This window comes from Drosophila kikkawai, chromosome X, assembly GCF_030179895.1.
Source record: "Drosophila kikkawai strain 14028-0561.14 chromosome X, DkikHiC1v2, whole genome shotgun sequence".
Lineage (NCBI taxonomy): Eukaryota > Metazoa > Arthropoda > Insecta > Diptera > Drosophilidae > Drosophila > Drosophila kikkawai.
This window is the reverse complement of record NC_091733.1, coordinates 12,139,503-12,164,398: the sequence shown is the minus strand read 5'-3', so window position 1 is coordinate 12,164,398 and position 24,896 is coordinate 12,139,503. Positions and strand designations below refer to the sequence as shown.

The 24,896-nt window shown below is 39.4% G+C and overlaps 7 protein-coding genes across 7 annotated transcripts; 1 reads left to right on the top strand and 6 right to left on the bottom strand.

Annotated features, from left to right (window-relative positions):
• Positions 1 to 2,098: 2,098 nt before the first annotated feature.
• LOC108071223 (uncharacterized transmembrane protein DDB_G0289901) lies at positions 2,099 to 2,644 on the bottom strand. Its single transcript, XM_017161907.2, has one exon. The coding sequence runs from the start codon at positions 2,571 to 2,573 to the stop codon at positions 2,175 to 2,177; it is 399 nt and encodes a 132-aa protein (XP_017017396.1). The 5' UTR covers positions 2,574 to 2,644; the 3' UTR covers positions 2,099 to 2,174.
• Positions 2,645 to 5,095: 2,451 nt separating this feature from the next.
• Positions 5,096 to 7,093, bottom strand: LOC108071242 (vitellogenin-1). The gene is made up of 3 exons (XM_017161926.3): positions 6,789 to 7,093; positions 6,460 to 6,719; positions 5,096 to 6,071 (listed from the first exon to the last, which is right to left on the bottom strand). The coding sequence occupies exons 1-3, from the start codon at positions 7,057 to 7,059 to the stop codon at positions 5,328 to 5,330; spliced, it is 1,275 nt and encodes a 424-aa protein (XP_017017415.1). The 5' UTR covers positions 7,060 to 7,093; the 3' UTR covers positions 5,096 to 5,327.
• A 4,662-nt stretch (positions 7,094 to 11,755) lies between these two features.
• LOC108071220 (phospholipase A1) lies at positions 11,756 to 13,321 on the bottom strand. Its single transcript, XM_017161903.2, has 2 exons — positions 12,513 to 13,321; positions 11,756 to 12,462 (listed from the first exon to the last, which is right to left on the bottom strand). Exons 1-2 carry the CDS (start codon positions 13,317 to 13,319, stop codon positions 11,776 to 11,778), a joined length of 1,494 nt encoding a protein of 497 aa, XP_017017392.1. The 5' UTR covers positions 13,320 to 13,321; the 3' UTR covers positions 11,756 to 11,775.
• A 3,541-nt stretch (positions 13,322 to 16,862) lies between these two features.
• On the top strand, positions 16,863 to 17,438 carry LOC108071218 (uncharacterized). Its single transcript, XM_017161901.1, has one exon. It carries the CDS (start codon positions 16,863 to 16,865, stop codon positions 17,436 to 17,438), a length of 576 nt encoding a protein of 191 aa, XP_017017390.1.
• A 554-nt stretch (positions 17,439 to 17,992) lies between these two features.
• LOC108071216 (uncharacterized) lies at positions 17,993 to 18,447 on the bottom strand. Its single transcript, XM_017161900.2, has 2 exons — positions 18,362 to 18,447; positions 17,993 to 18,267 (listed from the first exon to the last, which is right to left on the bottom strand). Exons 1-2 carry the CDS (start codon positions 18,387 to 18,389, stop codon positions 17,993 to 17,995), a joined length of 303 nt encoding a protein of 100 aa, XP_017017389.1. The 5' UTR covers positions 18,390 to 18,447.
• Positions 18,448 to 19,319: 872 nt separating this feature from the next.
• Positions 19,320 to 20,711, bottom strand: LOC108071221 (pro-resilin). Its single transcript, XM_017161905.3, has one exon. The coding sequence runs from the start codon at positions 20,652 to 20,654 to the stop codon at positions 19,509 to 19,511; it is 1,146 nt and encodes a 381-aa protein (XP_017017394.1). The 5' UTR covers positions 20,655 to 20,711; the 3' UTR covers positions 19,320 to 19,508.
• Positions 20,712 to 23,999: 3,288 nt separating this feature from the next.
• LOC108071222 (keratin-associated protein 21-1) lies at positions 24,000 to 24,774 on the bottom strand. The gene has a single exon (XM_017161906.3). It carries the CDS (start codon positions 24,730 to 24,732, stop codon positions 24,115 to 24,117), a length of 618 nt encoding a protein of 205 aa, XP_017017395.1. The 5' UTR covers positions 24,733 to 24,774; the 3' UTR covers positions 24,000 to 24,114.
• Between the last annotated feature and the right edge of the window lie 122 nt (positions 24,775 to 24,896).

The following is a 24,896-nucleotide window of genomic DNA, read 5'->3' as shown; positions in this document are numbered from 1 at the left end:
CTATAGTTATTCATAAACAATGAATTAATTGGGGTTATAAGCCCCTTTTTAGTTAACTATAATAAAAAAAGAAGGCCTTTTAAATTAAAGGTCTTGCTATCTAATCTATTATTATATTTAATAAATTAAACAACATAAGATCTTTAATTTATTACCTATAAAAAATCGTAGAGTAGAGCATTCAAATTAGTTTTATTAACAAAATGATTTTCCAATCATTTTCATTTCATATTTTTATGCTCATTTTTCGGTTTCGTTTCTCGCTTTATTGCCATGCAATATTTGCGGCAATTAATCTTCATTTATACAGCAGCCGCCGAGCTGAAATTGAAAATTGGTAAATGCTTGAGACACGACTTGGCTGCACACACAGCACACACACACACCATACACACTCACTTACAGCCAGGCAAACACTAGTTCAATGTCAATTACCATGCAAACATGGCTATATTCATGCTCAAGTGCATTACTTACCATAAATTTCATCAATTCTGCTGCCACCAGCGATGGCGGGGTGTCTGATGTGTCTGCCAGTATACATATATGCAGACATATGTATATCTTTATATATGCATCTTCTTCAGAGCCAAGACCACAGGCTGACCTCTGCAAATAAACCAGAGGAAAACCAGGCGGAAAACAGTGGAAAAGCTGCACGTTTTTCAATGTTCAATTGAGGTTTTGAAAATGTGACTTTAGCTTAAAGAAAATATTAAAATATAAGGTAATTGTTAAGAATTTAATTTAAGGGGGTTTCCTGAATTAGGAGGCAAAAAAAATCGATTTTTTTTTTATTACTTAAATCGATAGATAAACTATCTAAGAATATACCACAAAAATTTCAGAAAATTTCAGCCAATTCGAAGTATTTTCGAAGATACAGAGATGAACCGCTTTTTATATTTTTTACAGCATGTTAAAGTCAATATTTTATCCCGAAAAATGCAATATTGACTTTAACATGCTGTAAAAAATATAAAAAGCGGTTTTCAACAACCGGTTCAAATAGAAGAGAATTTAATTCTAAACAGAATAAGCCTTTATTCGTTTCAATCGGTCAATAAGTTTTTTTGTTATCTTTCCCGCCAATTCGAAAGAATCGTAAAAATTAAAAGTGGAGAAAACGCGCTTCAAAGTTCGCCAAGCGCCTGCAAACCTGCTCGGCGCTCCTTTGCTTTCATCTCTGTATCTTCGAAAATACTTCGAATTGGCTTCTGAAATTTTTGTGGTATATTCTTACATAGTTTATCTATCGATTTAAACAATAAAAAAAAACCGATTTTTTTGGCCTCCTAATTCAGGAAACCCCGTTAAGAAATTTAAGATTTAAATTTGGAGAATATTAAAAAGTATTTAATATGTATATTATTTTTTAAAACATCTTAGTTTTTGGACTTTTCAAGCAGTAATTTTTGTTTTATATTTTTAATAAAGAAAAGTAGCTATATTTTATAGTTTAAGTTAAGAAAAACCTGGCTTAAAATTGAATTATATTCTTTTAAGCTATACAAATTCAGTTCCTGTTCAAGTTCAAACCTTTCTCCATATCTTTAAAGATTCGTCCACAGTGCCTCTGTTACACAGTCCATGATGATCTCTGTTGAACTCCAGCCGCTTTGGCACCTTGGCCACATCTTGATCATGATCATGATCATCATCATCAGCACGCTGTTCCACAATCATTTGCAAAATCCATAAAATAATAATAATTGCTCAGTGCTTAGAATGTTAATTGCTAACGATCTATAAATGCAAAAGATCATCCACACAAAAAGCTCAATTATGCGGCAGTCGGATCGTAATAAAATGGAAAATAAATGCAGGCCTAATTTATGCGTCCTAAAAATAAAATCTAAAAAAAATTTAATAAACAAACAAAGTTAACCAAGCCCAAATATTAACATAAAGCACTTCAATTTGTGCATTTTTTTTATTTTTTTTTTGTGTACAAAAAAATGAGTATTTTAACCAAAAAAAAAAAAAAGATATATATAAACTATATATTTTTAATATTTATATTACAAAATATATCGTGTGAACCAGAGGGGGAGTAAGGGATTAAGATGGGGACTGGGACTTGGACCGGGTTTTGGGGGGGGGGGGGGGGTCTTGGTTTCCAGAGATGGCCAGGATTCCAGGGATTGTTATTCCTTCCACAATGTCAGGCTCCTTTACCACCAGCCGCTGTTGGAGCCGGAACTGGCCCAGCCTGAGTTGCCACTGGTCCAGCCAGAGTTGCCACCTCCCCAGCCTGAGTTGCCACTGGTCCAACCCGAGTTGCCACCTCCCCAGCCTGAGTTGCCACTGGTCCAACCTGAGCTGCCACCTCCCCAGCCGGAGTTACCACCCCATCCCGAGTTGCCACCGCTCCATCCTCCACCTCCGCCGCCAATCTTGATGACCTTGATCACCTGCGGCTGCGAGGACCAGCCGCTGTTCCATCCTCCGCCGCTATTCCAGCCGCTGCTACTGCTCCCACCCCAAGGACTCGATCCCCAGCCAGAGGAGCTGCGGACGACGCCGGCCGAGACACAGGCCACCAGGGCGCAGAGTACCAGGAACACCTTCATCTTGCTGTAGCCTTTTGGTTGGATTTGAGTTGTGCGTCTCGAAGTGTGGCACTCGAATGCTGTCCACTGGATCGCCGCTCGCTATTTATGGCAAAAAATTGAAACTGAAACAGAAACAAACTAAACTGCGTGGCCCAGACGGATCTCGTCTCCGGGGCGAGGCAAGTCGAGAATCCACAAAATAAATCTCACCCCAGCGGCGGGTGGCTGGGCCAGGTAATTGCAGTTTATTAAACCACTTTGAGCGTCCGATTCTTGACCAGGGTCAACCGCTTTACAGGCCGCAAGATGCCAAGAAGCAGCAGAAGCCGCACTCCCAGTCAACTTGGTTAGCCGGCGCGAGTCAGCCAACCATGTGGCCAAGTTGCAAAATTCGTACATAACTCACACGCTTGATGGATCATTTCCTCGCCAGGCAGCTGCTGCGGAAACTGCAGCAGAAGTGCACTGGGAAAAAAAGGGGAAATCCAAGGAAATTGAAATAAATTAATTTTAGCTTAAGGTTCCTTAAGAACCATTTTTTTTAGAAACTATTAAAAATAAATTTCAAGCAAAAAACCATCATTTATATTTTATTTATTTAGTTATTTATAACTATGCTCTCTTTTTCTTCCAGTGCTGTTGTCACTAAGCCACAAATTTGCTGAAGCGACCTAGGCTGGGAATTATGGCCCGTGAGTCATTTGTCAAACTGGCAGCTTAAGCTGTAAACGGAGACACTTGCAGATGCAAAAGCCTATTGAGATGGAGGAGGAGGAGAAGATGCAGCTGGAGGTGTGGATGTGGATTTCAGGTGAAGGGGTCCATGAGCGGAGGCTGTGGCACAGTGGAGAGATCAGGTCCAAAAGGTAACTGGATCCCGACAATGGCATTTCCTGAACGTGTCAAGTCAAACTGAAAGGACAAGGCTAGACCCTGACAGTTCAGCTTGATGGCTGCATAATTAACACAATAATAAAAGCATTTATATATGAAATTATATACTTAAAATGTAATATTCCAACTGCTAAACTATTTTTACTTTCCCGGCAAATAGTAAACCCAATTCAATAAATGTCAGTTAACCTCCATAAATCACCCCATCATCCCATACCAATTAGCTTCGATATTGAAATCAACTTTCCAGCCATAAAGATGCAAGTCCACCTAGGACATCTGGTACATTAAAAGAGTGTAATCTATATGTTTATAGCTGATCTGATCCCATGAAATCATCATTCATTCTACCCTGACAACATTCTCCGCCTCGTGCGGCTGACCTTAGTCCCCGTGTAAAGCTCATCTGGATGAAAACCAGCTGACATCCAGTCCAATTTCAATTTCCAGTTGATACCCGGCACAGGTCCCACTGTACCTGGGCGCCAGTCAGATAATTGTCATAAGAAAAAATAAAAATAAAAATAAAAATAAATAAATAAAGCCACATCTCTGAGCTTGTTGTGGCGACATCGCGGCCTCTTTTCCACAGGTTATTTATCTTTCGTTGCGGGTCCAAGTGGTGGTATCCTATCTCTCTGGTGAGAAGGTAATCCCAGGGATTAGAATGCTTAGTTAGAGAGCGTAAATTAAAGGTAAATTAAAAACTATTAAATCTCTTAATAAAATATTATGAAAGAAGTCCTAATACAATAACTATGGAAACGAATTTCTCTTCCTTGAAAGTAATTAATTTGTTAATTTATTTACCCCTAAAATATCAATTTTAATCGATTTGAATACGTTTTTTTCAGGTAAGAATCTAGTAATAAATAAATCAAAAAACATAGAGAAACTCCTAGCAACTACCAGGCATTGAACCCTTTTCCGTAACAATCAGTCCATAAAGTGCTGTGTCCTTACAACTCAGGCCACTTCAGTTTCATGAAATCCTTAGGTTACGAGAGTGCTAAATACTCTAAGGGAAAATCATGGCTAGCTAGGATAGAAATATACTTACAAGTAGCTGAAATACAATTAAAATATAACCCAAAATACACCTTCCAGCCCAGACTTTGGATAATAACAGAGACAGAGAGAAACAGGCAATCGATTATTGCTATATTTTAGGATATACATACATATTTCCCAGAAATCAATAATAAAATCAACCAAAAATATTCAGTAACACTTAAGAGTTAAGAAGATGCCGCCAAGAGAAAGCCAGGCAAATACCTTGATCTTCAAGGACCTCGAAACACGGACAACTAAAGATCAGTTTAACCTTACCCAACCTAAGAACAAACCTCATAGACCATATAAAGAATATTTTGGGCAAGTAAATCGATCTAAAAAAAAAAAGAAAATTCGATCAAAATGCTGAAAGCGCCGTACGGGCACTGGAAACACCAGGTTCGGAACCATCCTAGAATGTTCGCTGGTGTTTACGCAGTACACATACACCTCAGACCACTCCAGCTACATGAAATCCTAGGGTAAAATGTTCAATTTAAGTTACAGAATTGCCATAAAGAAAAATCAAGGCCAACTGGGTGCTAAAAGTAGAGAGTTTTATGTTTACTGATAATAAGGAACCAAGGTTTGAATACAATTTAATTTATAAGTTTATTGTTATTTTCTTTGAAGTTAATAAGTAAATGTGTGTGTGCCAGCCTTTCCTAACTCTTTAAATCCCTCAGTATCACATTCTAGGGTCTCCCTTATCAGAGGCGTCTTCCTATCGCTGGAGCTAATGGAGAGCCTTAAACACGGATTTTAGGTATATAAATATATATAAATCGGGGGAAAGAAAAACAAATAATAAGAAACAGCCATACTCTAGCCAAGACCAAACAGGGACAATGACTTGCGCGTGGTCGAGGTGATCGGTTGGGCGGTGGTGCTGGAGCTGCCGGTGGTACAGGCGCCGCAGTCCTCCAGGCGGGACGAACGCACAATGGAGGCATGGATGCCAAAGGGCGAGGTGGCACTAACCTCCAGGAAAAAGTTGCCCTTGATGTTATTTGGCACGGCATAGCCCATGGGCACCTCATTGCCGGAACAGCGGAAGTCCCGCAGGCGGCTCAGAGAGCTGCAGCGGGTGGCCAGGAAATTGCGCTCATTGCCCGGATACACGGTCTCTGCGTAGTACTGCCAGGACCTGGCATGGGCACAGACCACCGATAAGCAGCCCGTTGGCAGTGGATCCAATCCGCCCGGATAGAAGTCCACATCGCCGAGGGGATCCCGCTTGCCCAGCACTCCGGGATTGCTGTGGATTACATCGATAAACTCGGCATCGCCGCGCAGCAATCCAGATAGGACTTCGCCTTCGTTGAAGCACGGCTTGGCGGGATCCAGGCCAGTGATTCGGGGTATCGTTTTGCCAGTGAGACGATGCAGATGTCGGCCGGCGGAGCCCACGATATGAGCGCCCAGACTATGGCCAATCAGATGGATATTTGACACGGGCACAAGGTCCAGCAGCTTCACCAGGCCCCGGGCTATGTTCTCGCCAATTTCCTCCGTGTTGAAGGCGGACCAGGTGTACAGGGTATCCACAAAGCGGGCAGCATCCACGGCCTGTAAGGGGAAAATATTTAAAACAAGAATGAAAGCTAGCTTTGACACGAAGTATGTATACCCTTCAAGGTGGCAATTGAAATCTATTAAAACTAAGCCGAAAAGCGGTTCTGTGTTAGTTTTTATTTATTTAAAAATTTCTTACCTAAATTTAAATTTTAAGAAATCAATATTAGTTGCAGTTTTTTGTTATTTCTTGAAGCCATGACTCTTACTTTTCGTTTCCTATTTCTAGTTAATTATAAACTTAAGCTGCTTAAGTTTTTTAAGCTACAAAAACCCCCTGATCTTTATAGATTATTTACTCTATCTACACCTTATATATTCACAAACCTTATTAGATCGGAATATATATTTCAAATAGCTTTGAATAAGCCTTATTACTCACCACAAAGTTGACATCGCCGCGACAGTTGTAGGCCTTTGAGAAGACATCGATGGTATCGGAGCCATTCACTGTGGTGGTCCAACCCGTGGCCAGGATGACCACCTTCTTCTTGGGATCAAACAGGGGACTCCTCCACATGGCCTCCGGATTGGTCAGAGGGAAATTGACTTTGGTGCAGGCCGTTTGCAGTTGGAAGTTCATCAGCTTGATGTCTGGGGTAAACTTCGATTTGATCTTGTTGGAGGCCAAGGCCTGAGAGCCTTAAGAATAAATTAGAAGAATTAATTACATTATTTTTATATAAACATAATTAAATATTCAACACTCACAAATCACACTCAGCGAACTGGAGACAAACTCAAAGGGATAGCCGGCAATGAGCTGCTTGGATCCATCCAGGAGTCCCTGGGGCGTGGGCAGCATACTGGGATCCACAATGGTGGCGCCCACATTGCCAATGGAATCAATCACATCCGGCAGTGTCCACTCAATGGCCTTCAGTGGCGAGAGGACCTGCAGCAGGAGGACCAAATGGAGCTGGATTGACAGCATTTTCTTCCCTCTGGAGTTACCACTACCACCACCACCACCACCATTCATTCTGGACAAGATCTCAACGCTAACTGAGTGCCGGAAGCCCGTTGACAAGGCTATTTATAGCCTCCAGAGGGAGGGGGACAGCAGCAAACGCCTTATATAAACTTACGATTCCGCTCGGCTGTGACCATATCGATTGCTTCCGATCAGATAAGGTGCACTTGTCACTTAATTAGTTTCTATACGGATTGCGGCGCCTCTCGTCTCTCTCGGAATGGGAATCAGATTCGGGCGTCAATGCGATGCTAGCTGAGATTCTAAATGGGATTCTAGGGGGGATTCTAGGGGGGATTTTAGGGGGGATTCTAGGTGGGATTCTGGTTGAGATTCTGGTTGAGATTTTAGCTGAGATTCCGCTTAAGATTCCGAGACCCCAGCAAAGTGCAGTCGCATGTCGCGGGCTCATCTGCATATATTTCAATTCTAATCGAAACGCATTAAATCTGAGGTCGTAAAAATCCATAATGCCCTGTTATATAGTCCATAGTGAGTCGAAGGGAATTATACTCTAATATTTATATTTATATTTATTTATCATAAGATATACCATCTAAGAAATCAAGGAACACTTCGATCTAGACATCAAAGAATCATCAAATATATATAAATCAATTTATGTGTATATTTATTTATATATTAAATCATATATATTTATTTATACATATTTATTATACATAGCTCTTACTGCCCAAAATAGACCCGTTTTAATCGCTCGCCAAACACGAGAAATCCCTGACATTGTGATCTTGGAATTCCCGCTGCTGGCTGGTTCTCCTAATCTCTCCAAGGGGTCGTCTCTAACTGATTATAGAACGCTGGACGACACATTTTATATATTATTTTATTTGGCTTTGTTTTGTTTAGGTTTGTAAACAAACTTCCTCAGTTTATCGGCAAGGCCCCTGGGTCGTCTCACCGGAGGTAGTGTATCATGGAAGTACACTGAAAAACTATACTAGATTTATTATTTTTAAGCTTTAAAAAATATTTTTTAATATGTATTTAAGACTGTGACTGTTGAAAAACATTTGTTTTATTAATAATTACGTCAGACATTAAACAAATTACATTATAAATTACAAAAAATAAACTAATTTAAGTTGTTATATAAAATAATTAGTACACTTTTATTTTTCAAACCTTTTTCTTTTAATTTGAAAATAATAATAATAATACTTTTTAAATAAAACTACTTAATGCTTAGCAAATTTTAAAATTTAATTAAGTGTTTATTTAGTTTTAGGGAATTTAAATCAAAAACAATAAAAAAGACAGCTCACATTCGCAAATATATTAAAACCATAACCTTTAAAAATAGTACAAGAAATTCTTTTCGTTTTTTAATATTTGATTTCTTGAAAAATTCAATTTTTGTTTACTTTTGGGTAATTAACATATATATAAACAAACAAAATATAGACAAAAAGTTTCCGTTTTTTATTAAATTTATATTTATTTATAAAACTAAATAATATATCATTTTTCTAGTTAATTTTTTCTCTCAGTGCTGGGCCAAATCGCACGTAAATAACATCAAATGGCTGCTGCTGGTTACGACAACCGAGCCATATTAATGCGGAATCACTACTCATTGCTCATTCTGTATTCCCCGATCCCGGCCAGAAATCTCCCATCTCCGATCTCGGATCTTCAAGCCATTGTCATTCCATCGACGTGCTCTGGACTATTTTTTTGTGCGCCCAAAGACGTCACAAAAGAGTTAACACTGGGTTCGTGATTTCTCACACAAATCACGATTTTTGGTCACCGGAAAATTGTTTACATTTTTTAAAAATATTTTTTTTAAGTTTTGTCATATTTTTTACATTTCAGCTGCTTGCTGAAGTTTTGGTGGGATATAAGTTTTTTATAAAAATTATCACAGCAAATTGTGAATAAATATTTATTATTACTTTTTTAAAACTTAAATTTTAGTAAATTCATAACTCTGCCAAAAAAGCAACAATTTTAATTTATTAAATTAAATGAAGGTTAAAAAAATATGCAGATTTGTTAACCTAACTCCGCTTTCCGAATGAAAATCTCAGGCCAAGTCCCAGCGATTTGGCCAGAGTTTTCCATGCAATGATTCTAGTACCCTTAAACCCTTGCAGGGTATTTTATTTCCAGTCCGAAGCTCATTACGCATTGAAGGAGTCATTTCCGACCCCATAAACCATATATATTCTTGATCAGCATTAACAGGCGCATCTTTCTGGCCATGTCCGGCAAAAAAAATTTGTTGATCAATTTTTTCAAAATTTCATTAAAATTCTCAAAATTTGATAAAATTTTAATTTTCTAACTAAGTATGCAGATTTGTTAACCTTATAAAAACTAACATAACACCGCTTTCCGAATGCAAATTAAGGCACTTTTGATAGAGTTATGTCTATTTTAGTTTTTAATTTTCTGTTTTACTCATTTCAATTACAGACTTTCCATCGTCATTGCCATCGCCATCGCTCCTAGTCATCAATATCAGTAGACCTGAATTTTTAAATTTTTTTTTCTAAATTTTTAAAATTTTTTTTCTCAATTAAAAAATTTTTTTTTCTGAACTTTTAACATTTTTTCAGGTTTTTTTTTTAATTTTTTTAGAATTTTTTACATTTTTTTTTAATATTTTAACTGCCAAATTTGAATTTGAATTTAACTGCCAAATTTGATTTTGAATTTAACGACGATCAGTTTCAGTGTGCCCAGGTACAGTTGTAAAATAACACCTAAATTTTGATTCAAAAGGTTTGAGTCTCCGCTTACTTGCGCCGGCTCCTAAATGGTTCGAAACTTTGACTTTTTATAACAGTTTATACCAGTTTTCAGTTGCTTGCTGCTGGTTTCTGTTCACCTGTTACCCCAATTTGGCAAACGGTCAATTTGCATGGAAATGTTTGGAAATTTAGATGGGCTGCTGTAGGGATGTTGTTGTAAAAAGGTTGTTGCTGCCATCAAGCTGTTGTTGTTGGCAACAAATAGGTATAAATGCTTAAAATGAAATATAACAGTTTATACCAATTATTATTTTTTGCCCAGAAGTTTTTATAACAGTTTATACCAGTTTTCAGTTGCTTGCTGCTGGTTTCTGTTCGCCTGTTACCCCAGTTTGTGAAACGGCCAAATTGAATGGAAATTTTTGCTCACTTACATCAGTGATGCTCATCTGCATCAGTGATACTCATCTGCATCAGTGATGCTCATCTGCATCAGTGATGCTCATCTAGCTATTTTTTTTTCAGTTTCAGTGTGCCCAGGTGCAGTTGTAAAATAACACCTAAATTTGGATTCAAAAGGTTTGAGTCTCCGCTAACTCGCGCCGGCTCCTAAATGGTTTGAAACTTGGACTTTTTATAACAGTTTCTACCAGTTTTCAAGTGCTTGCTGCTGATTTCTGTTCGCCTGTTACCCCAATTTGGGAAATGGGCAATTTGCATGGGTATGTTCGGAAATTTGGATTGTCTGCTGTGGGGATGTTGTTGTAAAAAGGTTGTTGTTGCCATCAAGCTGTTGTTGTCGGCAACAAATAGGAATGAATGCATAAAATGAAATATATCAGTTTATACCAATTATAATTTTTGGCCAAAAGTTTTTATAACAGTTTATACCAGTTTTCAGTTGCTTGCTGCTGGTTTCTGTTCGCCTGTTACCCCAGTTTGGAAAGCGGCCAAATTGAATGAAAAATTTTGCTAACTTCCATCAGTGATGCTCATCTGCATCAGTGATGCTCATCTACATCAGTGATGCTAATCTGGCTATATTTCAATATTGGGGGGCAATAAAATCGGGCTTAATGGCAGTGATGCTCATCTAGCTATTTATTTTGCATTATTGGTAGAAAATGGCATCTGACTAACTGCCAGTGATGCTCATTTGGCTAGGATGCTCCTACCTAAAATAAAAACCCCCATCCCCCTAAAAACTCAAAAATAAATAATTTTTTAAGGTTCTTTATTTAATTTCGGTTTAATAAATAAAAGAAAAACGGTGATGCGTGTGCCACAGGCGGAGGTCGTCTTCAACGGTTCCAGCCCGGTCTTGGTGACACCCTCGTTTTGCTGCCCCGGCTCCTAGTCCTGCTCCTGCTCCTCCTCGTCCTGATCTTCCTCGCCAACGCTTTGTGTATCTCCTTCAGTAACCGCTTCCAGTTCCTGGCTGTTCCTCTCAATGTGGAAGAACTAACATAACTAAGTCAATAGTTTATGACACTCAATTCGGAAAGCTGTTCTAAGCAAGAAACTAATTTTCAAAGGTCCATACCTCGGCCAAAAATGCATACAATTCAATTCGTTCAATTCAAGCTGTTCTGAGTTGCCTTTTCTAAGCCTAACAAAACTGCATAGTACGTTTAGGGTACTTTTCAATTTCATTTTTTCTAAATTTTTTAGAATTTTAATGATGGTACCCCTTACATATTTTTGCAAAAATTGAGCGATTTATTTTGGTAATTTTTGGGGAAAAAAAAAACAATTTTCAAAGGTTCATAACTCAGCCATTGCATGAAATTCAATTCTGAAAGTTGTTCTGAGTTCGTTTTTCTAAGCTGAACAAAACTGCTTACTCAGTTTTACTGAAATACTTTACGCCTTGACCTTGAAATTATCGGGGAAATACCCATCGAAATAGGATTTGTATAAAAAGCGAAGCATTTGTCATCAAAAGATACAATTTAATATTTTAAAATTAATTAATTATATATATACCTCGAGAAATTCGCCTTAATCACTCGCAGGTGCCGCATTCACTGGTAGATTGCGTATATGTCTCAGGGTTATAATTCTCACCGTACGGCTCCTGGCCTTTTGCCCCCACATAGTACAGACCCAGCTCTGTGGGCCTGGCGGCGTAGCCCATCACTGTCCTCGTGTCCTGGCAGTATCTACCAACGAGCAGGTCAGCATAACGATCACAGCGTCGGCCCAGGAAGTCCCACTCATTCGAGGGATACACACTCTCCGCATAATAGTCCACGGCTCGCTGGTGGGAGCACGCGATGGTCTCCAGCCCAGTGCAGCCATCCTTGAAGGGAATTCTTCCTTGGACAAAGAAATCCGCGTCGCCAGCTCGCTTCGGGGAGCCCAGCATGCCAGGATTGGAGTGGATAATGTCAACAAATCTGGCATCGCCACTTCTCAAGCCTTCGAGGTCATTGCCATCGTAGAAGCAGGGATTTGCTGGATCCAATCCGGTCAGGCGCTTTAGAATTCTTCCCTGCGACAACTGCCTGTAGTTCCTGCCCGTCGAGCCCGCAATCTGGGCGCCCAAACTATGGCCCACTATGTGCAGCTGCTGGGTCACATAGGTGGCATTCAGACGGAGCAGAGCCTTGGCCACATAAAGGCCAATGACCTCCGTGTTTAGGGCCGACCAGGAGTACAGAGTGTCCACGAAGTTGGCGGCATCCAGGACCTGTCAAGATCAATCAGTTAAGTCCAATCTTTGGCGCCATTAAGACTCACCAGAATATTGGTATCGTTGCGACAGGCATAGGCCTTGGCCACGGGTCCACTGTTGGAGCTGTTGATGCTCGTCCTCCAGCCGGTGATGAACAGCACTGTGGACAGATTCGCATTAAAGCCGGGTGTTTTAAACAAATCCTCAGCTCGATCCAGGCGAATACTGGTATTCCCGCAATCGTTTTCGGTGCGCAGGAGAAAGGACATCTGCGACATGTCCGGCACCAGTTTGGACCTCACCACACCGAGATCCACAATGGTGCTGCAGATGTAGTTGAGCGTGGAGAAGGCTATGTCCAGGGGCAAGCCAATGGCAAGCTGCCGGAGTTGATCCTGGAGGCGATCGGTGAGTTCCGATCGGATTTGCATATCATTAAGGATGGCGCTCTCCAGCGAGGTGGAGATTTCGCTTAGAAAAGGTTGGGATTTCAAATTTACAGAGGGTGTCCAACGAGTTGAGGGGCTTTTGCAATCACAGGATGTGTCAGAAGTGGCTTGGCTTGGCTTACATGGCGAGGAAGTGTTTCCAAGTTTAGGTTTTAAGTAGGTTTCCGAAAGAATCCCAGTCTCAGAATGTTTTTTATTGGAATTTGTGGTACCTTCCGTGTTTTGTTTACTCAAGTAACTTTCATTATTGGCACTTAAAATATTAAAAATTGATAAACTCAAGTCGTTTAGGTTTCTAGATTCAGGATCCCCTAGATGACCTAGATCCCCTAGAGTTTCAGTTCCATTTTGGTAGCCACATTCCACAATTACAGCCAGGAGTAGCACTGCCAGAAGCTCTTCTATGAGCCCCATTGAACCCATTATAATCCGCGTCTCACACTGAAAAAAAACCATCACCTTGGAGCTCTTTTATATGGGAAAGAATTCAGACAATTTCAATTTCGAAACAATATTTATGACCTCTTGAAAGATATAGACACCATTGTGTTCTAGGGCACGACGCCACGATATCTCCCGATTTCGTGATTTCCCGACCGGCACGAACTATAGTATATATCGCTTGCAAAATTCCAGGTAGCTTCAGCTATAGCTTCACCTGAAATCCAGCGATCCAGTAATCTGGACTGCGGTGGGCGGCAGACATTGGCAATCGCATAATTTCCAAGCGAAAATATTTTTGCGTTAGGAAATGCTGCTTTCTGCTACACTAAGAAAAATAAGTTAAAGGGAAGGATATTAAAATATTAAAAATAAATGAAATATTTAAATAATATATTTGATTTAATCATATACATTAAGGCATTAGTCACATTAAATTAGTGTTTAAATACAAAGATTGATTACCTAAAATATTGATATGTTTTTTTATATATCACAGAGTGGTTTAACTTATTTTTAAATATTTAATAAATGCTAGAACTTCAATGTATTAACGTTGATCAACGTTTATTATTCCCAATTATTTTTTTTAAGATTTATTAAATCTCCTGAATAATAAATTATTGATTTCCTTAGTTATTCTCTTTGATATTTTTAAATATATATTTTTTAACCAAAAAAATATATCGTTTTTTTGGAGAAGTGTTCTTTTTCGCTGTGTGTTTTAATCCCAAAAAACCCAAAAATGCCAAAATGCGAATCGCCTAATAACTACTTTGCTTCGCTTCCAATTACCCATTCTGCAACTCACCGCCCCCGCCATCAAGAAAGGCAAAAACTCAGCGGGAAATGAGTCCAACTTCAACAGTTGGACATATGTATACTCTTTCCTAACACTATCAGATGGATGAATATAATAAGAATGAAGAATATTCTAAATAAAAATAAAAATATTGAAAAGTTAGATGTAACATTTATGGTATAAGTTGATATATTTATTTAAATATTTTTTAATATATATTTGATATATTTATTTAAGCGTAAGTTACTTAATTTAAACCATATTTAATACATCTTCTGTGTTTATAGAAAGGGGAGTACCCCCTGGAAAGGGTATACAAGACACAAAACAAAACAATACAAAACAAACGACGCTATTACATTGGCAATTTGTGTGCCCCACTGCCCGGGCTGAATTGCTGCTGTTGTTGATCGCCGATGTTGCTGTGAATGATGGGTTGCGTGCCGACAACATGAAGAACTGGGCAACTGAGCAACTGAGCAACCAAACGGCAGCAATACCGGCAATTTACCTCAATTTACCTGGGCGAAAAGTGTAAGTGCGAGTGCCGGCAGTTGGGCTGGATTCGCAAATTAATAGCCAGCCACCTAATTATATCTACTTATCGTACAAGTTGCCCTCAAAAACAGGTGGGGGGTTTACTATGTGAAATAAGAGATTATAAGATATACAACTCACTTGCTGGCTCTTAAGTTTAATTTAATTTTCTAAAATTTAGAATTTTAGTTTAATGAAAGCACAAGGCAGGTGAGCCTTTGTTTTTAGAGACACACTGACTTTAAGCCATTCAAATGTTTAAACTATAAGAAATTCTTGGTAATTATAAAGCATTTACTAAGTTACCATTCAAATTTAACTACATAAAAGAGTTCAAATGAGTTTAAAATAAAAATAAATCTCTATTTTCTGACTATTTCTCAACTAACTAAGTTATAGTTAATGTTTTTACTATAAGAAATTCTTGGTAATTATAAAGCATTTACTTAGAGTGTGTTTTCAATAATAATAAAAAATAATATATTCCTTAACACATTCACAAATATTAAATTCTCTCTTTAACCATTTACATTGTTTAATATTTAAATATATAAAAGTGTTGAAATTAATTTATAATAATAATAAAAATCAATTTTGCAACTCTTTTTAATTTTCTAACACCTCCTATAGAGCATTTCGTATTCGCAATAACCCATTTTTATTTCCAATTTTTTTTTGGCAAATTATTTAAACATTTCACGCTATACTGATGGCGTACACTGTCGACAATCAGCAAGTGTTTATACGTACATGCTTGCACACAGCGTTTGCTGTTTTGTTTCGCTTTTCCAATCTCTCTGCCGTGCTCCATATTTCTGGACAGGAGTAGACACACGCGCAGCCTTTGCTTTGGAATGGAGAGTATACAGATAGAGTATATATACCACAATATATATTTACTGTAATATATACTCGGCTATATATGCCGGCGATCAAGCGCAGAGTCTTTGCGGACGGACTGTTCGCTCTGATGGCTTTTGAGCTTTTTAATTGCCGAGAGTCTCATGAAATCGAAAATCACTCAGATTGCTTTATATATTACAGAGATATACCCAGATAATGGGTCTTGTGTAATAAAGATAAAGTTTAGAGCAATTTGGGAATATATATTGATAGTTAAGGAATTGAAATATTAAGTTAACATCATATTCAGTTGAATTGGAATTTTATGGGGAAAATTACAAGATAAGAATTTCCTGTAATTCAAGAATTTAATAAAATATATATTCAAGTCATTTTAGGTTTATATTAATATTAAATTTATATTTTATTTAAAAAATTAAATAACTACTTACTAATTTACATATCAAGGCTTAGATAGAGCTACGATTTTTTGGGGAAAAGTAAAAGATAAGAATTTTCAGTAATTTAAGAATTAAAAAAAAAAATATATTATATATTTTTTTATTTTAAAAATATTTTTAATATATTTAACTTTAATATTTTATATATTTTATTTTAAAACTTCAATTGCTACTTATTTATTTAAAATATTAATGCTAGATTATGTGCCTCTCTATTGGCCTTATGACTTCTCCCCTGCATTTTTCAAACCTCTGTTTTCTTGTCACAATGAGCCTCCTCTCACTGCATTGTTTGGGCCAAGAGCAACTCGTATGTGCACAGGTGGGCTGTGTGGGTAGGTAAGTATATTTGCCATTCTATTTCCAATCTTTGCTGTTGATAAACCCAATTAGTTGGTCTGTGCCAAACGTGTTTTTGGCTTCCGCATGGGCTGCTCCCCCTTCACCTCCGGTGGGGTTAGGGCCCACAGGGTTGCCAAAAAAATGTAAAAAACAAAAATTACGCAATGGGTTAAACGGCCAGCGAGAACTGGCCAAAGAAATATCGCAAAATTGTCTGGGGAGAAGACGAAAATTATTACGTATACGCACCGTTGCCAAGACGTCGACGTAATGCGGAGTAAGTGCAGCAAATTATCAGCTGCAAGAGGGGGGCGGCAGATGTCCGTTGCAACATTTTCCTTTTCTATTTGTTGTTGTCTTTTTGGTTTTTGTTTTTTGCGAAAAGCACCAAAGTGTGGCTGGAAAATGCAGGAAAATGCAGCTGGAAATGAGCGAACGGGTAGCATATAAAACGAAACGGAGCTGGGAGAAGTAAATTAGTTGACTCGAAACATTTCGCCGCGACGGTCAGGAAGAAAGGAAAATTCCCCGTGAAAAACCATGTTCAATAGCCGCCACCTCAAAATGTTGATCCTGCTGAGCGCTGAGCTGCTGCTGCTACTGGGCGCAGGCATCCAGGGCTATCCCTTGGACGAGAAGGACCTCTCCTCGGGCATCGTTCACTCGGCCGGGTTGCTGGGCCACTATGCCGGCGGCCTGACCGGCGGCGAGGCCTTGTCCAAGCTGGACTTTAGCTCATCGTCCTCGCATGAGTTGGGTGGCGAGCAGGATCACCTGGGCTCGCTGGGCGACCACCTCAGCGAGGAGGGTTTCCCCTCGGACTTCGGCAGCAGCGATGCCGGCGAGGAGTATGCGGAGGCCAGCGAGCTGCACTCGCACTACGAGGATGCCGGCGACCATGACGAGCACAAGGCAGTGCCTGGCATTGATCACGGCAAGGGTGCCTTTAGCTACAGCACTCTGTATGAGTTCAAGGATCGCGATGAGCACGAGCTGCAGCACATCCAGCACCAGGCCCTGGAGCAGCAGGTGGAGCACCAGGTGGAGCATCAGATACTGGAGCATCAGCACCATGACCACCACCACGAGCTGAGCCAACTGGAGCACCTCTACTAAGACTGTGATTGTCGCCAAAACCTAGCAAAATGCTCAAAGATTATACTTAATGAGAGAGATTCTGTTTGTTTTTGTTTTTTTTTTGTAATTTGTTGTTACATAACGTTTATCTAAATAAATAACTAAGTTAAATCGAATTTAATCAAAAAGTTTGAGTAGGATGGGTGGAAGGGCAGGAGAGTTATGGTAAAATAAAGCTGAGGAGCCAATGCAACATGGCGGTGTTGCCAGGCTCTTGAGGGTGTTGCTAAACATGTTTCTGGCAACATTTTCCAAGCAACATGTTGCCTAAGCAATGTTATATTAAATTTAGGTTTTTATAAACAAAAACTCTCAGATTAAAGCTTAAAAATATTACTTGTACATTTATTTCTGTTTTTTATTTTTTGAATAGTAAGAAAAGGCTTTTTATTAAGCAAGTTAAATATAAAAACCCAAATTCAGGACAATAAAAATATAAAAAATACAAACATATATTTTAGATAATAAACAAAATATAAAACAGCTTAAAAACGGCTATAAAAACATATAATTTTATGAATATGATCCATGGCCTAGCGTCCATGGGAGTGAATCACCTTAGGCTGGGCCAATTTGGGCTGCGAAAAGTCCACATTATCGTTGACCGCGATGCGTGGTTCATGGATTGAGTCAGGTGTGATCGAGGAGTGCGGCAGGTGCGAAGCGGTCAAGGTGTCCACATAGAAATGCGGCCAGGGATTGCCCAACGAAGGGGACTGGACATGGGGCACCAACAGCAGTTGGGGCTGTTCGGAATCGGGAGCCAGTTGTAGAATTCCCGAGCTGATGTGTATGGCGGGGCCATAGGCTGAAATAGGAATTAAATATATTTAAATATATATTTATAATACATACTATATTGTATATATTTTGTGATAATAATAAATATTACTCATACGCACCGTGAGCAGGCAAGGCCGAGGGAATCATCTCCTGTTCCACTGCATGGCTACATACAAGAGCCACCAAAGCCACTGTTAGAGTAACTAACCTGAGTCCAAGCCACTGCATTTTGTCTTGGATAACTCCCCCAGGGCTGAGACTATATATAGTAACCTGCAACCGGAAGCTGCGGGTCTTGGATGAATGCCCAATGGTGACACTGGGACTGGGAACACTGTGACTGCCCCTCGGAACGCACACGCATTGCATGCGGCGATTGATTGAGATCAGAGGGTTTATATTTAATTGCAGAATAATAAATAATTTTAACATTTTTTTTTATAGATTTCAATTAAAGATAATATGAATATTCTGTAACCTTATATATTCTTATAAATTCTTGAGTTTATATTTAGTTTTTCTCTTTTAAAACAAATGCCTAAAAGAAGACACAAAATATCTTTAAAAGCATAAAGTAAGGCCATTAAAACACTGTATTCCGTATAATAAATTCTATATAAAAACTTTTAATTATTAATTATAGAATATATCCTTAAAAAAAAAACCCAAAGAACACATTTCATCTCTCTCTTTCTCTTTGTACCTTCATCCAAGTAACCTCTCAGGGCCAGCTTCTTCTCTTCTGAGCCGGAATCGGAATATATTGGAATTGCCACCGATTCGTTGGGAGTTAGCACACGGATGCTAATTTTTTATAGAATCAATAACACAATGAACCCCGGTAGAAAGCCATGAAAAAAAAACCCCGAAAACTGTGACAAACGAAGTCGTTTGAGGTTCTCAAGATTACATAAGGTGGCCACAATGTTTGTTGGATTTTTATCACCAAAAATATATTTAAGAGATTTATTATATATTATATTAATTAAATTGGTAAAATAGATTTTGTTATATTTTATATATATATATATATAAAATCTATTTTACCAATTTAATTAATCAGATAGCTCAGATATATAGTATATATGTAAGCTCAGTTTCGGTTATGTTGATTTATTTTTGTATATACACATTCGATCGTTTCGGTTTCTTTACACAACAAAAAAATACAATTATTCGATTTAGAACTAGAAAAAAAATTGCTGAGTACGGTTAGGTTTGGATTAGGTTAGGTTAGACTTCTGGTTGAGGGTTCATCACGAAGCCCTAGCAGCCCACCAGCTTCTCGAAGATGCCACCGCGCTTCCAGCCGGAGAAGCCACCATTAGAGCCGGCATTATAGCCGCCATTATAGCCACCATTGTAGCCTCCATTGTAGCCACCATTGTAGCCACCATTGTAGCCACCTTCGTATCCACCGCTGGAGGATGAGGCGGAGGCGGAGGAGGAGGCAGCGGCACTGGAGTAGCTTGAGCCCACAGCTGGAGGCCCATAAACCTGCGCGGGTGCATGGCTAGCCACATCCTCGTCCACGATCAGCTTGATGGTCTTCACCACCTGCTGGCTCTGCGGCTGCGGGGCATAGGAGATGGGTGCGGGGGCCACGGGGGCGTACGAAATGGGTGCAGGCGCCACGGGGGCAGGAGCCGCATAGCGGATCACCGGAGCGGGGGCAGGAGCAGTGTAGGTAACAGCCGGAGCAGCCTGAACACGCACCACCTGAGGCTGGGGAGCTGGCACCGAGTAGGTGACTGGAGCAGGAGCTGGTGCAGGAGCGGAGTAGGTCACAGCAGGAGCAGGAGCGGAGTAGGTAACAGCGGGAGCTGGAGCGGAGTAGGTAACAGCGGGAGCAGGAGCTGGGGCGGAGTATGTGACAGCAGGAGCAGGAGCTGGGGCGGAATAGCTCACAGCGGGAGCTGGGGCAGAGTAGCTGGAGGCACTGGCACTGGAGGAGGCACTCGAGGAGGAGTAACCACCGCCGTAGCTGCCGCCATAGTTGCCACCATAGCCGCCCGACGAGCGTCCATAGTTGTACGTGGGCTGCTCCACTACCTTGATGACCTTGATCACCTGCTCGCCGCCGCCATAGCCGCCGCCATAACCGCCGCTATAACCACCTCCATAACCCCCGCCATAGGACGATGCTGAAGATGCAGACGAGGCCGAGGAGCTGCCATAGCCGGAGCTGTAGACTGGACGGCTGGGCTGACTGTAATATCCTTGGTTATAGCCACCGGAGTAGCCTCCGCTACCGTAGCCACCGCCTCCATAACCACCACCGCCGGATGAGCCACCGCCCAGGCCGCCGCCACTGGTAATGGCCTTGAGCAGGGCCAACTTGGCGCCCAACAGGGCATTCGAGGGGGCCACGAGGGCCAGCAGGGCGATGACTACGCAGACGTACAGCCTCATGGTGGTGCCAAAGCTAATGATGATGATGCTGCTGCCGGGAATCCAAACGAAACTCAACTGATGGCCCAAATCGAGACGGGGCACTAATTTATAGTCGGCTCGCTCCCTAAGCGGCATCTCTGCCTCCCAAAATGGTACCTTACCTGTGGATGTACCTGTGCCCGCCTCTACCTGTGTGCCCGTGTATTCGTGTAGTTCTAATCTCATCCAGCGCCGAGCTGAGCTTCCCCCAAAAGCTGTTTGCTTAATTCATAAATAGTTACTTATGAGCCCAGCCACAAGATGAGCCACAAAATGGAACTACAGGGGAGACTCTGAAATATAGAGTTTTCTTGTAAGGGATTTTTATATTTTTTTTTACACCAGTATTGTATATTTTTAAAATATTTTTAAATGTTAAAAGAAAATATCATCTTTTATAGATAAATTAAAAATATTGTAAGCATTTTATTTATATTTAAATTATTTTTTTAAAATAAACTCAAGCATAAAACCTTGGTTTCTACCTATATTTGATATTTGTATAAAATCGAACCTAATTTATTAGTTTAAAATCCCTTTTTAATACTCAAAATCTTTAAATTAAATTGAATTAAAGTAAAGTATTTAATTTAAGCTAAAACTCCCTTCAAGTTCGCCTTGTCTAGGCTTCACTGTAACTTAAATCTAGGCGGGGCAGTGGCTGTCTGTCACCTCAACTACTTAACCATCAAGTGAGATATTTTCTCGCATCTCCCTCATCGAAAAATGAAAAAAAAAGCTAAAAAAAAACAAATAAATCTTTTTGAAAACTACATTTTGTTGGCGAACCAAGAGCGTTACGGATTCGCAAGAAGCACAGGTAATTCCCCAAAAATCACACAATTAGCACTGAGGGAAATGTTTGATTTAATATAGACTATAATTCTGTCCAAGGATGGCCCTGAAAAGCATTATAAAGAAGCGACTTTGTTTGCTTGTAAAAATAAATTAGTTATTATAAAAATTAAATAAAATATATATTTACAAATAAGAAATGTTTAAGAGGTATTTAACATTAAAGTTATTGAAAAATATTGTTAGTTGTTATAGAAAATATTGAATAAAATATATTAAACAAAGAAAACTGTTTAATTTAGCTTTTGTTTTAATTTAAAGGTTCTTGAAAGCCTTTCTAAAACAAACATAAATTTAATAAAGAAAATAAACAAGCATTTAGACTCGGTTTTTAAATTAGTTCTATATTTCTTTTTAGAACTTTTCTTGAAAAAAAGACAAATAAATAAATAAAAATAATAACATTTTTTCTTTCAGTGCACACTGGCCCATGTGCGTAGCCAGCTTATTGGCATTGTCACTCATTCCGCCACCGAAATCTTGTGCATGGCTTCACGTAGCCAAAAACCAAATATCCAAATGGCCAAATGGCTGAATGGCCAAGTATCCGAAGCACGCCCAGATCGTGGCTCATCTGGGATTTTAGATTTCGGTTGTTGTTTCGCCTCATCTGAATCGCTTCTCGAAAACTCGTCCCGAGAAGCCACGTTGCCCCGTTGTCTGACGCAGAGACCTCTCCTCCACCTCCTCCGCCAAATATTACATTTATGTAAATGCCAGTGCGGCTCTTTGTTTTCCTATTGATCTGGTCTACTATGCAAATTAGGTCAAAACAAAAAGACTAAACATATATGTATAGGCAGAACGCACAAAAGATTTTCCATCTGGCGAAATGTTGTATGACAACAGGTTTCTTAGCCACACGAGATTCTCGTAAAATCCCTTTTTTTGGAATACAAATTTGCAGCATAAATAATTTTAAAAGCCTATGTTAGGTGAACTTTTTTGTGATCTACCATAGACAGCGCATCACAAAACTATATGGCGTTAAAAATGGACTTAAACTTGAACTTAACACTATTATTGTTTATTAATATTTCGGTTATAAAAAAGAGAAGCTTACAAAGCTTCTTTTTATTACCAATTTTCTTTAGCTTTTATAGTTAAATTCTCCTTTAATTCCTTAAACTTTTGTGACGCACTGTATTCTCCATAATCTGTATTTTTGTTTTCTTCTATTATCTTTCTCCCTAAAACCCCTCCCTCTTTTATTGACTGAACATGGCAAATATTAAATCATAGCCAATTTACACATTCCCATTTACAGATTTTTGGTACTTATACCCAAGGAAGTATATATTTATTTTTAATATATAGTATGCAGATTTATTAACCTTAAAAAGACTAAAACAGACTTTAATTTAATTCATTTTTTGATAAAAAACAAAAAATTTGTAATAAGCCGAAATTCAGTATTGCATCTTTTGCTAAGCTATATATATTCTATATTTTGATTTTAAATTAAGAAAAATATTTTTAAAAAATCTCTTTCTTTTCTTACAGTACATTTCCAGTATAATGAAGAAGTATCTGTACATATCTGTAGTAGGATGTCTGGAGCTGGACCAGCTCTGGCAATTTGCACCCACTTGGACGCACAGCATTCTCGGGCGAACGTTTTGGGCTTGGCTCTTGTGACTTTGACTTTGGCTTTGCTTTTGGCTTTTGGCACTTGATTACCATTAACAGCATTGTTAGGGCCGGCTAGCTTGCCCCACGATCTGCAGTTGGGCTAACTGAATGCGTAAACAGGTGACTGCCGGAGCTACCAACTCTCGGTTGGTACTCTCGGTTTCATTCACGACCAATTCCAAGGCCGTCGCTCGGGTTGAATGGGCTGGGCATCTCTTCTTTTGTGGCGACTTTTTCAATTAGGTGCGAAATTTCATTTTGTAATTGTGAAGCGAGGAATTGCCACAGTCGCCACAGTATGTAACCTGTTCAATGGTTAGAAATTCGGACTTTAAAAATAAGATTTTTATATACCGATTTTATTGAGTGTGAAAAGAATTTTGTGTAGAGTCTTATTTGTGGCTAGCAGACTTTTGGGCTTGCATTCATTCATTGCTTCTTTAAATACAGTTTTAAAACTAAAATAAGAACAAAATATAAAAATTATAATTAATTTAAGTAATTAATTAATATTTAATTACTAAAAGTTTAGCTAAAAACTTTACATTCCAGATTTGCTTACCTTTTCCTCTTTTTAAATTTCAATTAAACACTTTTTAGTCTATATTTGTTGTTTGCAATTTTAATAAATAAATAATTTAAATAATAAATTAATATTTTATTACTTACCTTTTCCTTTTATATTTTGTAAAATTTATATACATATATATTTTTTATTATGACTATTACTATCATTTAAGTGAAAATAACATTAGGAAAAATTTTATTTACTCTTAAATTTAATTTAAATTTTAAATTGAATCTAACTTTTTATTTAATCAATTTAAAAACACCTTCTTTTTGTCGTTAATTTATTTTTTCAAGTCGTTTCTTTAAACATTTTATTAGTTTATTTTTTAAAACAAAATCGTTGTTTAAAATTATAAAAAAAAAATTATACAAATTTCGTTTTTCAACACAGTCCCGAAGCCAAGCCCAGGGGCGGCGGTGGTGCTCCAAATCCTAGGCCAAAGCCACCTCCAGCGCCATAGCCAGCTCCAAAGCCATACGAGGCGGGCAGGGCAGCTCCACCTCCAAAGCCACCGATTCCTCCCAGTCCTCCGCCGAGACCACCACCAAAACCACTCACATAGCCAGCCCCTCCAGCCAGGACAGGTGATGCCACCGGGGTAGACACCGAGGTAACCACTGGAGTGACCACAGCCGAGGTAGATATGGCCGGAGCAGCGCCCACAAAGCCGCCAGAGTAGCCGCCTCCATAGCCAGCTCCATAGCCTCCTCCATAGCCTGCTCCATAGCCTCCAGAGTAACCGCCGCCTCCTGGCACCACCGACACCTTGATCACCTTCACCACGTTCTCGGGAGCATATCCATAGCCACCGCCATAGCCATAGCCGGAGCCGTAGCCCTGACCATAGCCATAACCTTGGCCATAACCATAACCAGAGCCATAGCCAGAGGCAGCTCCTCCGCCGAGCAGCAGGTTCAGCTTGCCAAAGGTGGCCTCTCCAGGCTGAGCCAAAGCCAGCACCAAAATCCAGGCCGTTGCCAGTGCCATGTAGAACTTCATGATGATATTAAGAGCTTTTCCAAAGATGTCCCAGCAAATCCACTGCAAGTCGTCGACTGATGAACTCCGATGACCGCAGGTCCGACTTTATACCCCATCAACTGGCCAGGGGCGACAATACCCAGCGATTGTTCTGTCCCCAAAAAAGATGTGTGTGTGTGTGT

What these genes read in the sequence shown, in the direction of transcription:
- LOC108071223 (XM_017161907.2), bottom strand. Translation starts at nt 2,573, where the DNA reads ATGAAGGTGTTCCTGGTACTCTGCGCCCTGGTGGCCTGTGTCTCGGCC.
- LOC108071242 (XM_017161926.3), bottom strand. Translation starts at nt 7,059, where the DNA reads ATGAATGGTGGTGGTGGTGGTGGTAGTGGTAACTCCAGAGGGAAGAAA. An exon ending in CAGTTCGCTGAGTGTGATTT is followed by an intron (nt 6,720 to 6,788) that starts GTGAGTGTTGAA and finishes TTTATTCTTAAG; the next exon opens with GCTCTCAGGCCTTGGCCTCC. An exon ending in GCGGCGATGTCAACTTTGTG is followed by an intron (nt 6,072 to 6,459) that starts GTGAGTAATAAG and finishes TTCCCCTTACAG; the next exon opens with GCCGTGGATGCTGCCCGCTT.
- LOC108071220 (XM_017161903.2), bottom strand. Translation starts at nt 13,319, where the DNA reads ATGGGTTCAATGGGGCTCATAGAAGAGCTTCTGGCAGTGCTACTCCTG. An exon ending in GCAACGATACCAATATTCTG is followed by an intron (nt 12,463 to 12,512) that starts GTGAGTCTTAAT and finishes TGATCTTGACAG; the next exon opens with GTCCTGGATGCCGCCAACTT.
- LOC108071218 (XM_017161901.1), top strand. Translation starts at nt 16,863, where the DNA reads ATGTTCAATAGCCGCCACCTCAAAATGTTGATCCTGCTGAGCGCTGAG.
- LOC108071216 (XM_017161900.2), bottom strand. Translation starts at nt 18,389, where the DNA reads ATGATTCCCTCGGCCTTGCCTGCTCACG. An exon ending in CTCGGCCTTGCCTGCTCACG is followed by an intron (nt 18,268 to 18,361) that starts GTGCGTATGAGT and finishes TTCCTATTTCAG; the next exon opens with CCTATGGCCCCGCCATACAC.
- LOC108071221 (XM_017161905.3), bottom strand. Translation starts at nt 20,654, where the DNA reads ATGAGGCTGTACGTCTGCGTAGTCATCGCCCTGCTGGCCCTCGTGGCC.
- LOC108071222 (XM_017161906.3), bottom strand. Translation starts at nt 24,732, where the DNA reads ATGAAGTTCTACATGGCACTGGCAACGGCCTGGATTTTGGTGCTGGCT.